The sequence below is a fragment of the Nesoenas mayeri genome (assembly GCF_963082525.1).
Source record: "Nesoenas mayeri genome assembly, chromosome: 4".
Classification (NCBI taxonomy): Eukaryota; Metazoa; Chordata; class Aves; order Columbiformes; family Columbidae; genus Nesoenas; species Nesoenas mayeri.
Window position 1 is genome coordinate 34457214 of NC_137540.1, and position 15461 is coordinate 34472674.

A 15461-nucleotide genomic window follows, 5' to 3' on the forward strand; every position below is an offset into this window, starting at 1 on the left:
TACATCATTCTGTAGTCACCAACCTGGTGTATGACACCCATAACAAGTTTCGTTTGCAATAATCGGATCAATGTAGTGGTTGGTGTCTGAAGAGATTTAATGGTTTTGTGAAGTATTTACATGGAGAACATTTACTTTTTTAATATTCTTTTCAATTTAATTTAAAAAATAATTGAGGATGTCTTGTTGTTCTTGGTGATCTTAAAAAATATCTGGTTTCTTAAATAAATCTACAGTTACTACTTCATTTAAAGATATCTTGGCACAGAGGTATCGAGAACTTTGTAATTGTACAATGCCAGAGTAATTATTAAAATAACCTATGTCTTCATCAACATTGAGAAATATGAGCAGTTATTGTGGAATGTAGCCCCATGTTTTTGTCTTGATACACATACTTGAAGAAAAAATACTTTAAAAAATGTATTGGTAAGTACAGGTGGGGAAACTGATAGGCTTAAGGTTCTTAAATTATTGAATTCGACTTTATGGTACCAAGTATTGTTTGATTTAATGATTTCTCATATTGTGGTAAATCATTAATTTCTTACCTCAGTTTCAGTTGTAAAGGGATGTAATGTAGCAATGTTACGTTAGGTTAAAGTACTGCCAAAAAAAAAAAAGCCACAACAAAATACAATGGCTGTAATTTCATTTTGCTACAGTCAAGTCAAGGATTAAATAAACAAAAATACCTTCAGGAACTGAGATTGGTTTAGTCACCCTCTCTCAATTATTTGCCTTTTAATTCTCTCACAGGTTTTTATTCAAAAACTGTAAACCATAACCAAATCATCTGCATGTTATTTTTTTTTTTTTTAGTTCCATTTTAATAGGTCTTAGGCAAAGCTCATTATCCTTGTTCCTCTGTTTCTTGTTTTGTATATAATGTCATTTTTCTGTTCAGTAGAATGGCCTTCTGTTCATTATGCCTAAATAGAAAGGAAAGATTTCCATCTTATCTTTCAGTTAATAAAATAATTTAAAAAATATTTTATTTATTAATTAGATCTTCACTGTCGAAATCTGTGTTAATGATATGTCAAGTTTTGCATCCTAGTAAGTTTTGGTTCTGTAGCCTTAAGAGCAGCTGTTTGCTGTGAAAATATGTTCATGACCTTTTAAGATTTTTTTTTAATAAATCATGAAGCTGAATCTTCAGATGCTTTCAGCATTGAGCTGAGAATATTTCTTTTTAAAAATTAATGCTGTAACTAAATTTGTTTGTCAAGTGTTGCACATGAAAGAATTCCTTTTAGGATAAGAAGTACTTACCAAAATAAAATAAATAATCCTTTGTGTTTACCCCACCCAAGTCTCCAAAAATATTTCAGGTGCCAATCAGTAAAGTCCTTAAATGTTGTCACTTGTATTTTAGGAGATAAGTTCATAAAGTGACTAACTCTTTAATGTGACTGGAGAGGAAGGGGATGCTGGATGTTAAGAGATTATGTGCTGGCTTGTATTTGCCAAGAACAATACTGGTGTTGATTTGGCAAAGCAAATAGCTCACTCCTGCTTCCAGTGTATGTGTGGCTGCTCACTCCTGTTTCTCATGCTCAGTATGGATGTATAAACCTGCTCCTATATGCTCCTAAATGCTTCCCATATCTGTCATATATGTTACCAGCTGATGATCCTGCTCTGAGAGCGAGGAGATTTAAGCCCCTCAACGTGTGTTATACCTCCCTCCCTGTTTCGGGAAGGCGTTGCTGTGTTGGCTCAGCTCTTTCCTTGGCCAGCCTTTCTCTGCCTTATCCTGCGCTCAGCCTGGTGCCTTCCTGCTGGCCCCACGTGCCCCCAGCATCTGCCCAGACACTCTTGGCGGTCCAGGAAACCGGGAACATCCTTTCCGAGACCCTCCCAGGATGTGTGTATTGCGTGGAAATTTTGAAGATGTCAGCTTTGTTTTTCTCACAAGTCTGATACTTGTAGAAGAAAGGTTCACCTTCCAGACAGTCTTCCTGAGAGAACCAAACCACAGAGTCCATGCAGCCTGCCCCCAAGTTGTTGTATGCAAAATAAAGAGGTTTTACCTTAAGATTGTGAGTCTTTCTGACTGTATCAGCCTCTGCAGTGCAGGACTCGAGGTAATTCAAGAACATCTGAAATGGCTCAGGTAACGTAGGTCCCCCCCAACTTTTGGCTAAGCCCTGTGCAGTACCTTATCACTCTTGCTGAGTTTGGGTCCTCTAATCTCTTCTGCAATTAGTACCCTAGGAGTAACTTTCAGAGTCCTTGTTCATGGGATACATTGCTGTTTTGAGAAAGTGGCAATTAGTTGGTGACAGGGGAGGATGTTGTCCCTGATCATTTTTCCATCTCTAGGGAGGAATAGTGCTCAGATTGAATCCTGTGACAGATGTGGGCTGCTGTGCTGTAAATTTTGTAGTAGACAATGAAAGAATAAATATGAAGAGAGAGAGAGCAGTAAAAATCATAGCCTGAAGGATTTTTAAGGTGTTTCATGGTCATTTGCACTCATGTCAACAGAGTAAGAAAAAATAAACTTAGTACTTTAGATTTATGTATGATTTGTGTGCATATAATAGTTGTAATTGATTCTAATATATATGATAATTCTTTAACAAATACGTATTCTAATTACATGGATTGAATTTCACAGCACTTTATTTATATTGTAAACTTCTACACAGTGAGTTGAAAGTTAATGTAAAAAAAAACCTCAGCCATGATTCCTCTCTGTGTAAAAGCTGGATCCAATGTGCCTATATAATGACAGGAGGAAATATTTCAAGCTAATGGGACTTTTGCAGGTAGTTTACTGGAGATATAGGGCCAGTGTTCTTGGCGTCTTGAATCAGTATCTACTTTTCAAGTCAGATATAAAAAATTGATGGTTTTGCTAATAAACATTTTTAATTTCATTTTAAAGTTTATTTTGTAGCCTTTGAACACTATAATGACTGAAAAATAAGGTGAGGATGGGTTTTTTGAGCTGAGCTTGACTGCTTACTTTGTTACCTTCATGGGCTTGAAGGACTGCAGCAGATGATTAACATATTTCTGGTTTGCATAAGAAGTGTCTTCTATACTAATTTTTTATTCAATGTTTTTTCTTTTGTATGTTTGGAGATTTTGAATTGCTCATTTAGGTGGTGACATTAGTCACAAAGGGCATGTATTCTTTGGAATAACGCATTTCTTCTCCTTAATGTTTCCTAAAGAAAATGGGTTAAATTAGGAAAAAAATAAAAGTGTAGTTTAAAAAATTCTGTTTAAAATACTAAGAAATCAGTAGTTAATGTGGTTAATAAGGACTTTCTAGTTTTTTGCCTTTATATTTTCAACATGAGCTGCAATCTTTTCCCCCAAACCAGTGTAGGAAACTTTGAAGGCCACCTAAACCAGAGCCTGTCTTCTTATGAGCAGTTCTCCAAGTCTTCCCACTTTCCTTCCCATAGGGAGGCTGGTATGTGTGTGCAGACATGCATGATGAAGCTGTTACAATACTGGAGGGAGTTAACTTCATTGTAAACATCATCTGTTGGATGACCCAACATCCCCTTGGGCCTTTTCTGATCCATTTCTCAACAGATACCCAAAAGTTGGTTGGAGAAGGAAATGAGGCAGTAGCAGATGTCATCCTCTGTAGCCGTTCATGTCAACCGTTACCTCTCTCATTACGTCCACCGTCATGATGCCTCCAAAAAAAGGAAGACCACTAGAGCTGGTTTTCATCAGTTTCTTCTCATACCAGTCTAAAGGGTTCAACAGGGTTTTCCATTTTCCCAATCTGCCCAGTTTTGCCTTAAGGGAATGAATGATAGTTCTCTTTTTTTTTTTTAAAGAAAGTACTATTATTATTTTTCTGGTAGAATCAGGCAAGGAGCCCAAGGCTGAGAATACTTACACAAAACTCCTTTACGTGCAATCTTTTCCTAGTTATTTTACAGTATTTGTTTAATCAGCTATTATCACTCAAATCTCAAATCTAGAAGGTATTTTGGTATTTAAGATCCTTAGCAATTGGAGTAATCATTTTTGTATCACTACAATATTAGCCTTTATAGACACTGCTTAAAATTGGGCAAGTCTCCTTAGGTACCAAATGGGAAATAACTCTTCACCTCAAGTTTGAAAATGTCTCCAGTCTCATGACTTTCTTGTTGGTGATGTGACAAAATATTAGTCTGTCATTATTAAGTGATTCCCTTGAAGCTTCAGCATTTTTTTCATGCCATCTTTCCAACTGTGAAGAAAATTTTCATTGCAACTGATATTCAGAATTTGGAGAGATGTTATTTTGTACTTTTAAGTTGCAACCAGCATTTTTCTTACATGCAATTTCTTTAGATTTATTTAAGTGAAGCTAATTTATTACCTAAGGAACAAAGGGCAACATGCACCCATGAAAGCACTGATTTCTGAGGTGTATTTCATATTTGATTAAATGCCCTGGGAAGCTCTAAGCATCATGATTGACTGTAGTACAAATTCTCTCAAGTATTCATCATATTCTGGATTTTCTGCTGAGGTTTATAAGGAAACCTCTGTCTTCAAAGGAGCTGATGCATGGCTCTTGCTTCCTAACTATGGATTCCTGTCTGGACATACTTGTTTTTTCTAATGCATGAGGGAGTACAAAAGTGCTTGAAGTAGGTGAGTTATGAAGTTTAATGTGTCAGCAAGAGGATCTTGCATCTTTAATGTCATACTCGAAGCTACTAAGCTTAAAGAAGCTATTTGCAGTGCTTTCTTAGATAAATTGGTGCATGCTTTTAACATGGAGACAGATCCAATTATTCTTAGTAGTGTAACAAAAATCATGCAAAACTTTTTGCATCTATAAACTGAGGAGGAGTCCCTGTGGGATGAATTGTTTGATTCTTTACTGTTGTGCATGCACATTGCCTGTATGGAAAGGCTATGTTTTGTTCCTTTGCTAACTTTCAGATAATCATAACTTTTTCAGGAAATTTTTAATTTTTTTTTTTTTCTCAAAACAAGGTTTATTTTTAAAGGTTAAAGTTAATTTAATTAATTTTCTTGTTACTTTGTAGATTGTTGCATTCAGTTCTGAGATTCTTTGTTGCAGTCATTTATGGTTTTGATTAACTACTAGGTTAGAAATAGTTGCTTTATCATTCCGGTTTCCACCCATGACTTTAGCTGTCAAGGATTTAATTAGGTCTGTAAGAAATTATCATAATCAGGAAATACTTTAACTTTCAGTTCTGACTTTTAAGGTATTTTCTGAATACATACTTGCATTTGATTTGTGTGAGATTTTTTTTTTAATAGCATCAACTTTTGTTGATCTTTTACTTCAGTTTTGTTTTCTTGTTCTAAGACAGTCAAATAGCTCATCTTTGAATAAATCAATTTTGTACAGTGTGCCTAATTTTCTCACGTATGTTAGCATCATGCTACTAAATTCAATTCTGCATTCATCTTACTGACATGCTTTTGGGAAAACTTATTCTGGACAAGTATAATAGGAGGGGTGCTTGTTAATTATGGGAAGGTTTGCAAAATTGACTCAGTCCCCCTGTCACTGGGGCTGTCACTGTTGGAGACTTCTGGTTCTGACAGATTGGTGTCATAAGCTGTGTGTCTACTGACTCATCGTCACTAATTTTTCCACCAGTCACTTTTGATGAAGGCTATTCTGTAAGACCAGTGAGAGCAACTGTTTCAAATATATCACAGGGAACATGCATGTTAAGCACGTTAAGACTGCTAATGAAAATACTGTTACCAGTGCTGTCATTTTTGTGATTTGTTTGTATACCAGTATAATGTCCTTCTTTATCCTACATAAGAAACATTCAGCTTTTTTTCTTTCTTGAAAGAACAAACAAATCAAACCAAACCAAAACCATCAAAATACCCCACAAAACCAAACCAAACCCACACAAATTGAGAATAATTCTAATATCGTGTAGGTGCTGTTAGGCTTTTTATATTAACAAGACCCTATTACAAAGCTTGTGTTTTACTGTACGACAGAAGCATTTAAGAATGTTGTGAGCTGCCCTGATCCATCTCCAGCCATATGCTGCCATTCAGAAGGTGGCCGTGTATGATGGCATTAAACTAACAGATGTCAGCCACAGCTAGTGAGGCAGGAATAGGGAAGACAATTCTATGAAAATACCAGTGCAATTTGTCTTACCTCTCTGTATTTGGAAAGTGACCTAGTTTTTGGTGTTTTTTCTGGTTTTTTATGCTGTGAGAGTCAGATTGATAAAACAGGCTCTAGTAGCTGTGTTTGCCTCATGTAGTGTTTTTTAAGTAGATGTAAGGGCATTTTGTGCTTCCAGAGTTTCTGAAACACGCCATCCTTACAAGGTGATCTCTCATACCTACAAACTTGATTTCTCAAGCCATGGCTTAAAACTCGCTTGTTAGAAGCTCGTGTTTCCTTAAAGACTGTTGTAGCTGAGCCTTGGCAGCTGCTGTGGTATTAAATCGAGTTCTGAGAAAAAGCAGCTTTATCAGCTATGACAGACAAATGTTTGTGGGATTTCTTAAGTGTTCGTGTTAAAACTGAATCATTAAAATGTATTTATGTTTAGCTGCTATACTCATGACCTCAGGCTATGTATGGACTATGTATTTCCTTCATTTTAATACAATTTAAAGTAGGTGAAATTTGGCAGATATTCTGTGAAATCTATCTATGGTGTTTAAGCAGAGACTTCACATTTTTTTCTGCATCTGTGAATTCTTATACTGTTTATCAGCAAATGAAAGCCATATTTAATTATGTTCAACTGGAACCACTAAAAAAAAATACAGTCCTAGGTTACTGGGAGATAGCAAAATTCCTGTATTGTTTGCTACTCTACTTATTTCCCTGAACCGTCTACCTAAAATTACATTGCATTCATAAGTGTCTGAAAATGTAAAGTTGGGGTGAGAACAGAAGCTGTTTTAAATGAACTGTTTATATATATATATATATATCTGTATATGTATATATATGTATGTGTATAAATATTCAATGAAATTATTCCTTGAAATATAACTGCCTTCTATTCCCCCAAGAACTACTGATTAAATAATGTATGTTGAATCCTGTTGATTTGTGGCTGTTTGAAACAAGTGTTAAAAGCTCTGCTTAAACAGTGTTTTGGGGTGGATCAATGGCTAGTTGTTTCAAAAAAATAAATATGAAAAATAATGAGTGAACTTGGGTGATCTGTTAGGTGATAGAAATAATTTCTGTGTATTTAACTAGAAAACTGTAGCAGTGGTGAACACATTTGAATATTTTTTTCTTTAATTGTTCATACATGGATTTAGGCTACAGAAAGTGAAGCTGGTGACATGGATCTCAGTGGGTTGCCAGAGACAGCAGTGGATTCTGAAGATGATGATGATGAAGAAGACATTGAAAGGGCATCGGATCCTTTGATGAGTAGGGATATTGTTAGAGACTGCTTGGAGAAAGACCCAATAGACAGGACAGATGATGACATTGGTAAGTATTGCAGTGAAGTAAAATGCTGTTGAACTTGTTCTCCTTCACAAAAAACAACAGCTACAAAAACCACAAAACAAACAAACAACAAAAAAACCTTGAGGTTTTCTTTTAATTGTTGGCTTTCGTAGTTGGTAGGTTTAGTGTTTATTCTTTAAGGTGACTCATAAATGCCATATATTGAATGAGTACAGCCAAAGAGGAGGAAAACACACATGATACGGGTGAAAACTATTAGTTGCTGGCCTTTTAGATCTCAAACTTCAACATGATTTATATCAGAACTGGTTTGTGAAGTAAACATCATTGCATACTGGAAAATAGACAGAAGCTTGGCAAAGTCAACATTAACATCAACACTGGATGCTTATCATATTAATTATTTTAATTCTAAGTTGTGATGTTGTGTCTGTTTTTAACCACAGATATATATTTGTGTTAAAGATTGGAGCCATTAAGGCCTTTATGTAAATGTGTATTTAATCAAACTAAATTGCTATGTTAATGTACAGGCTAATACATTGAAAGCAAAGCAATGCAGAACTAGAATTCAAATTCTTATAATTTCTAATCTAATCTGTTTTACTGGCTGAGTTTTAAGGTTTTTTTCTTTTATCAAGGTATGACTAAATGATGATTAAAGTTGATTATCAGATGATTAAGGGACTGGAGCATCTCTTGTATGAGAAAGGTCTAACTCTTCAGCTTGGAGAAGAGAAGGCTCAGGGGGATCTCATCAATGCGTACAAATACCGGGAGCAAGGATGCAAAGAAATCTGAGTCAGGCTCTTCTCAGTGGTGCCCAGTGAGAGGATCAGAGGCAATGGGCACAAACCAAAACACAAGAGGCTCCATATAATGACCAGGAAATGCCTTTTTTTTTTTTTTTTTTTCCTTAAAAAACAACAACAACCAAAAAAAACCACAAAAAACACCTGTGTGTGTGACTGAGCACTGCACAGGTTGCCCAGAAAGGTGGTAGAGGGGTCTTCATCTTCGCAGATATTCAGAAGCCATCTGGACACAGTCCTGTGCAGTTGGCTGTAAGTGGCCCTGCTTGAGCAGGAGGGTTTGACCAGATGACCTCCAGAGGTCCCTTCCAGCCTCAACTAGTCACTGATTCTGAGTGAATAAAAATTTAGGAAAAAGATGGAATCCTGTTGATTACTTTCAGTAGGTTTTTTAGATCAAACAGAATACAAAAATGCCTAACATTTAGGGCATATAATCCCTCAGCAGGACTACTAAGAAAAATTGAGTTCTATAGTTAATGAACAATGTACAAAGCAAAAATGTGGGAGAACCTCACAGCTGAGTACAAATGCAATTCCAGTGTGTGCAGAAGACAGAGTAGCAGTAGTCACCTTTAAGGCAGTAATCCCCTTCTGTCTGGAACTGTGAGAATGTGCCTGATGACACTGTTAGCTCTAGCCTAGGAAGGGATGACTTTACCAATGAACTTGCTCAGTTTTGTTAAATTTTCCTTCTTAATGTCTTGCTGTGTTTTATATAGACCTATCATAGTCTCCACGGACTTACTGCCCTGGCTGGCTGGAGTATTACAAATGTCATGGGTTGTATTCCAAGCTCTCGGTTACATTACAATTCTTCTATTATGCTGACTTTTACTTTGCAGGGCTTCTATTGATGATATGATGGGCCAGTCTGTGTCTACAAAATACCCAGTAATTACAACAGGCCACTATACATGATTTATTAGTATACAGAAGTGATTGTGCAGCATTTTAGCTTAAGCAGCCTCGGGCATCTTGCTGAAGAACTGCCTTTGCTGTGCTTTGTTGTTTTGACATGCACGACTCAGTGGGCTTTTTCTCCTTCAGAACAACTACTGGAATTCATGCATCAATTGCCTGCTTTTGCCAACATGACAATGTCAGTGAGGAGAGAGCTCTGTGCTGTAATGGTGTTTGCAGTTGTGGAGAGAGCAGGAACTATTGTACTAAACGATGGGGAAGAGGTCAGTAGAAGTTACTTTGGACTCTCCTATTATACCAGACATCTCAGATTCCACAGGGTTAAGGTCCTCTTTTGTTGCTTAAAAATACAAAAAATAATAATAATAAACAAAAACAAAAACCAACAACAAACAAAAAAACCCAACAACATAAAAACCAAAACAAAAAAACCCCACAAAATCAAACAAACCCACAAACATTAAGCAGGTAAATTATGCCTCTTTTCGTTCTGCATTAGTTCGAAAGCTTTTATTGAAGAACTTGTACACTTATGCAAGAAAAGCACAAGAAAATACTCTTCATAATGTACAAAATGCTTCCTGCCTATTGGAGCTGATTTCAGGACTCTATTTCAGTGTTGAAGTGGTGTTTTAAAACCACATTTTTCCTTTTTATTTCCTTAAAAAAAAAATCAGTCTTACATTAACTCCTAACATTAAAGTTAAACATATGATTCCAGTTTTCTTGAGCTGGAAATTGCTGCACATTTAAGGTAAACTAGCTTAGTCTACCTTAGTTTTTAATAGATGCTAAAAAGTAACATTTCTTTTGGAAAAATGGCAAAGGTTGAATCTATATAGTATGATATTACGTTGTTAAATGATTCAGTCTTCACGTATCCTGCAATGTTTGATTTATAGCTGGATTCCTGGTCAGTCATTTTGAATGGCTCTGTGGAGGTGACATATCCTGATGGAAGAACAGAGATACTTTGCATGGGGAACAGTTTTGGTGTTTCTCCTACCATGGAAAAGGAATATATGAAAGGAGTGATGAGAACCAAAGTGGACGACTGCCAGGTAGTGTGTTGGACCGTAATACACACAAAGTCACGTACATACAGGCATAATGCCACTCAGTAGCCAGTTTTATTTTAATACATGTAAAATCTCCAGCATGTAACCCTGTACAATAGTTGAGATATATGTCACCTGCATACTCACAGTCTGGGAAATTGAATTCCCTTCATCATTTTGGATTAAGAGGATTGTGTACATGTTTTCTCCAGAACTTGAAGACCAGCAACCTGTTGTGTATATCTGTTTCTTTACACTTTCCTTTAGGATCTCAGGGTCATTAGAGGCTGTGTTACTTCTACAGGCAGTAGCCATTCTTCCTTACTCAACTCAGCTATGGAATCTTAAAGTAATACAAGTTCCCTGTCCCATGGTTTAAGTAGAAAATCTAGTTTCAGCCAATCTGGCCTTTCAAGGAAAATGCCTTGACGTTTGCTGTAATGCAAGTAGTCAGATATAAGGAATGCTTCTCTGAGCATAAAACCACTAACGTAATCTGGATATGTGGTTGCTATTTACATATTCCCATCCAGAAGACAATAGCCAAACCATGGGTGAATTAAGCAATTCTTCCCCATGAGGGTGGTGGGGCGTTGGAACAGGCTGCCCAGAGAAGCTGTGGATGCCCGATTCCTGAGAGTGTTCAAGGCCAGGTTGGATGGGGCTTTGAGCAACCTGGTCTAGTGAAAGGTGTCCCTGCCCATGGCAGGGGGCTTGGACCAGATGTTCTTTAAGGTCCCTTCCAACCCAAACCATTCTATGGTTCTATGATTTCGCTTTGTCCTGATGGCTGTTTACCTTCCAGTGTATGTCCCTTGAAATGGGTGTAAATGTGTGTTAACATAGTCTCCTGGTTTAGTTTGCCTATCTAACTTCCAAGAAGTGCATAAATGGTATCTTGGTAGAATACTATTTTGGAACAGATCCAAGTAGTCAATCAGAAGAAACACTATCTTTTCTTTTCAATTAAATACCCAAGTTCATGTGACAGTTTAATCTTGAATATTGGCCCAAAAAGAGACCAAAGTATAGAACCTCCAACAAGTTCTAAAAGGCAATTCATAGTGCATACAGTATTTATTTTTCTAAGTTGTAGTTGGTGGCCTTAATTATATTTACATAGTGTGGATGCTAGGAATATTCTTCAGATATTTATTGTCATACTTATTCTTGGCTGACCAGATGATTATAGAAAATATTTTTCCTGCTGTATACTTTAATCCAGAAGCAATTTGTTTGTGTGCCTGCATTAATGTAATTGAATGAATGTTAGTTTTCTAATGATTGACTTCATTAATAATAGCTATGAAAAATGGAAACATTTTACAGTAGCAGTAGGCATAAAAAGCCAAAAGCAAGGTTGTCCCTTCAATCTCATAACCCTTCTAAATACTGCACAAGCTTGCATGGGAGAAAAAATACCAGCTAGGATGCTGAGCTTCACCTCCAGCAGATAGGAGGTCCAAGCAGCTGAACAAAAATGGCTGATAATGCTCAGTTATTTTGCTCTGATATATCTAGGTGTCCTTTAACTGCAAAATTGTGGTGGAAGTATTGTGCTTGTGTGTTTTTCTGCTTACTACAGCTGAACTGCTGGAAAGAAAAATTTGACTCACTGCAGGCTGAGAAACTACTTTATCTTTTCTATTAATAGAGTACTTTCATCTTAAGTGTAAATGTTTTTCTGAAGATCTTTATCTTTTAATACTGGTGTGCGATGATTCTTTCCAGTTTGTTTGTATAGCCCAGCAAGATTATTGCCGCATCCTCAATCAGGTGGAAAAGAACATGCAGAAGGTAGAAGAGGAAGGTGAGATTGTCATGGTGAAGGAGCACAGGGAGCTCGATCGCACTGGAACAAGAAAAGGTCACATTGTCATCAAGGTAAAAGCAGAAGAGGGAGTGTCTTCCAAAAGTCTATGTTCTATCAACTTCTTAACTGGGCAAGTTAGTTGCAGGATTGGGATATATATTATAAAAATATTTGAAAATATATGAATATTTTTTTTTTCCTCTTTACAGTTGTGCATGTTGATAACTAGATGATTTCTATAGAATTCAGTTACAGAAATTTGTCATGTTTCTTATCATGATGGTTAAACTGTTATGTTTGCTTAGCTCATTACTCAACAGATGCCAGTATTCTTTTTAGTGTAATCCATCTTCAGTATGTTATGAGGAAATAAATTTGCATTCGTTGAAAATCTATTTTAATAACTGAGTCTTGGGTTGTTTGTGTTGTGTGTTTTTGTTTTTGTTTGTTTGTTTGTTTTTAATAGGGGACAGCTGAAAGGTTAACAATGCATTTGGTGGAAGAACATTCTGTGGTAGACCCAACCTTTATAGAAGATTTCCTGTTGACGTATCGAACCTTTCTGTCCAGCCCAATGGAAGTGGGCAAGAAGTTGTTGGAGTGGTTCAATGACCCCAGCCTCAGGGATAAGGTTAAAATCTCCTGAATTATATACTTGTTAGCATTTGCATTGATACAGAAGCTATTAAGAATAAAATAAGTTTTAGAGGGAGTGACTAAACTGAATAAGGCACAAATAGCTTGTGACACATTTTAATGGCAGAATATATGGATAAAACCAAGAAAATATTTTTCTATATTTTATTTAAATACTAATGTGCTCATGCAAGGAAATTAGCCATGTTTTGCTTTGGTATGTTTTTACAACATAATTCAGTTGCTTGCAAGTATAGGAAAAGCTTTTTTCTAATAATGAGTATTTTAATTTCATATAACTCAATAGAATTCTATTGTGTCTTGAAATTTGAGCATATAACTAAGTTGTGTCTTTACCATACATAATACTAGTTAGCACAAGTTGGCAAACATTTTGTGATCATTTATTCACATATAAAGACACTAGAAAATGTAGCCATTGTTGAGAATCTGTTGAGCGTTACACAGCATTAAAAAAAAGAAAACCCACCCAAACACAAAATCCTCTTCCCTAAACAAAACTGCCATGATGGAAGAATAAGGCCCTGTCTATCCAGTTTTGGCACACTATTTGCACTGTCTATTGAGGCTATAGCGTGCTTCACACTGTAATGCTTTATTTTCACTTGTATATGACTTTGTCATATGTAAAAAGAACACTAGTAAATATTTCCAGATTTCTTTTTTTTTTTTTTTTTTTGCAAATTAGAAACTGAAGAAATTATACCAATAGGGTTAAAGAGAAATTTGGTTTTCAACTTTTGTTTAAATCTGGATATTTCTTCTACTAGAAAAGCTAGTTACATCTGTGCCTCAGAGGAAGTACCTCACATCTGGCAGAGAGGATAGGCTTTGCAGCTAATATTGTTTAGCATAGCCTTGTTACAGCTTCAGAGCTATAATACCGAAATTCATCTTTAAACTTATTTTTCTTGTCCTCCCTCGGATAATCCCCTCAGCCTCCGTAAAAGCATGAGCACGCAGAGTTGCTTGTATCAGGTCTGGAAGCAAAGCAGCTCTTTGTTCTGGCGTCTCAATAACCAGCCTTTTCTGACATTGAGTAGCACTGAAAAAAAAGGCAGGACTAAGGGAACAGCCTGGGAGAAGTGGAGATAAGCAAGTGGGGAACAAGGATTTTGGAAGATTTTGTCTGATTTGGATTAGGGGCTGCTAGGCAGTGAGGAGAGGGAAAGAGGTGAGTAGAACTTCCTGAGGGTGACCAGTATTCAGTAGTAATCAGACTGCACCATTTGAGGTCTAGCCTTACTGATGATTTGGCTCAGTAGCAGGGTACTTGACTTTACAGCTTTAATCCTCTTTTAATGCTGTTCCTATTGTGACAAAAATAACAACATTCTTCTGGAAGTCGCTGTTCAACCCTTTCCAGCACAATGTCATTTGGATACCTTAAGTCTCAACTTCGAAAGCAGCATTGGCAGTGAAGCTGTCACTGCAGTGATTTAAAATATATTACGTGATATGGCTTGCAACTTCCCAGGCAATTTAAAAAACCTGCAATTAGCCTAAATTTAACCAGATATTGTCTGGATCTTCCAATGTCATCCACATTAGTGAAAAACAACAGAAATGTTTAACAGAGAGTTTTTCTGAATTCACAAGGTAAACTACTTGGAAACTCTGAGAGAGTGGCATGGTTTAGTTTTGGATGCCTGGCATCAGACCTTTAGTATAAGAGGCTGCAGAGGTTTAGATTTTGTACAGATGCAAAGAACAGACAGGGGTTAGCTTTAGCTGATTGAAATTTGTATGAGATTTTCTTCATAAGCTCTAGTTTTTTAAATGTTTGGGAGTTTACTAACTTTCCCAGCATAACAGAAGAAATGCAGCTGTATATTTAAGATAAATGAGTGGCACAACTCTTTTGGATTCAGGAGCTTTTTAAAAATAGCACGAATCCATATTGATTCAAGACATCAAAACTCTTTTTAATTTGTTAGGACAAATGCTGCTCATGTTCCAGGTCAAGTTGTGTACTAAGATAAAATTTTACAATGGAAGCATATTGTTTTTTAAAAAATGCAGCTCTTATTTTGTGACTTTACCATCACTAATACTAATTGATAGTATTCCTTGAGGGTTTTTTGCTGACAAAGTATAGAATACCGGCTAAGATCCTTGTGAACTTGGTAATCATATTTGCTTGAGGAGAGCAGGGGTGGAGAGAAAGCAGGAGTAGTAAACTGAAAGATTGACTCTAAGGAAAAGGATTACATGTATTCACTGTTAAAATCTCTTTCCTGCTTTTCACAATAGTTCCTTTTACCTGCCTCTCTAAACATAAATAGCTCTTTTACACAGGTAGAAGCCTAATGAAGCTAGTGGTGGCTTATCTAAAAATCTGTGAGATTCAAGAACCAATATATAGCGGTATCGGAAGCTTTGTGATCATATGCTTGAAGAATTAAGCAGATTTGGAGATGTACATGAACAGGAAATTGTTGCAAGTCAGAAATGAATCTAACTCATTGCGTTGTTACCTGTGTGTTCTATTCCCTACTCAATCAGATTTGATACAGCTAGTGTTAATTTTTTAATTCATAGTATTCTTTGAAATACAACATACAATTACTTGTACAAGTGAAAGCAATTTTAATATTTAACTCATTCTATCCTCCTGGTAAATGATTGCATATTAGTAAAGTTAGGTTTGGGTGTACAGATATATATGATATTTAGTATTCCAGTGAAAACTGCTTTAAGGAGCAGTATTTTTAAGGGACGTGGTACTAGTTCCATTCTGGATATTCCTGGAAAATATTTATATTATT

The 15461-nt window shown here is 36.2% G+C and overlaps 1 protein-coding gene across 2 annotated transcripts in view; it reads left to right on the plus strand.

Annotated features, from left to right (window-relative positions):
* RAPGEF2 (Rap guanine nucleotide exchange factor 2) overlaps positions 1-15461 on the plus strand; it is a gene marked incomplete at both ends in the record, with an annotated part of 183911 nt that overhangs the window by 143021 nt on the left and 25429 nt on the right. For both annotated transcript variants that reach the window (XM_080343363.1, XM_080343364.1), the window contains 5 exons: positions 7273-7450; positions 9292-9428; positions 10068-10226; positions 11955-12107; positions 12503-12667. In XM_080343363.1, the coding sequence (XP_080199489.1) occupies positions 7273-7450; positions 9292-9428; positions 10068-10226; positions 11955-12107; positions 12503-12667 (792 nt within the window). The remainder of the gene's footprint in view (positions 1-7272; positions 7451-9291; positions 9429-10067; positions 10227-11954; positions 12108-12502; positions 12668-15461) is intronic.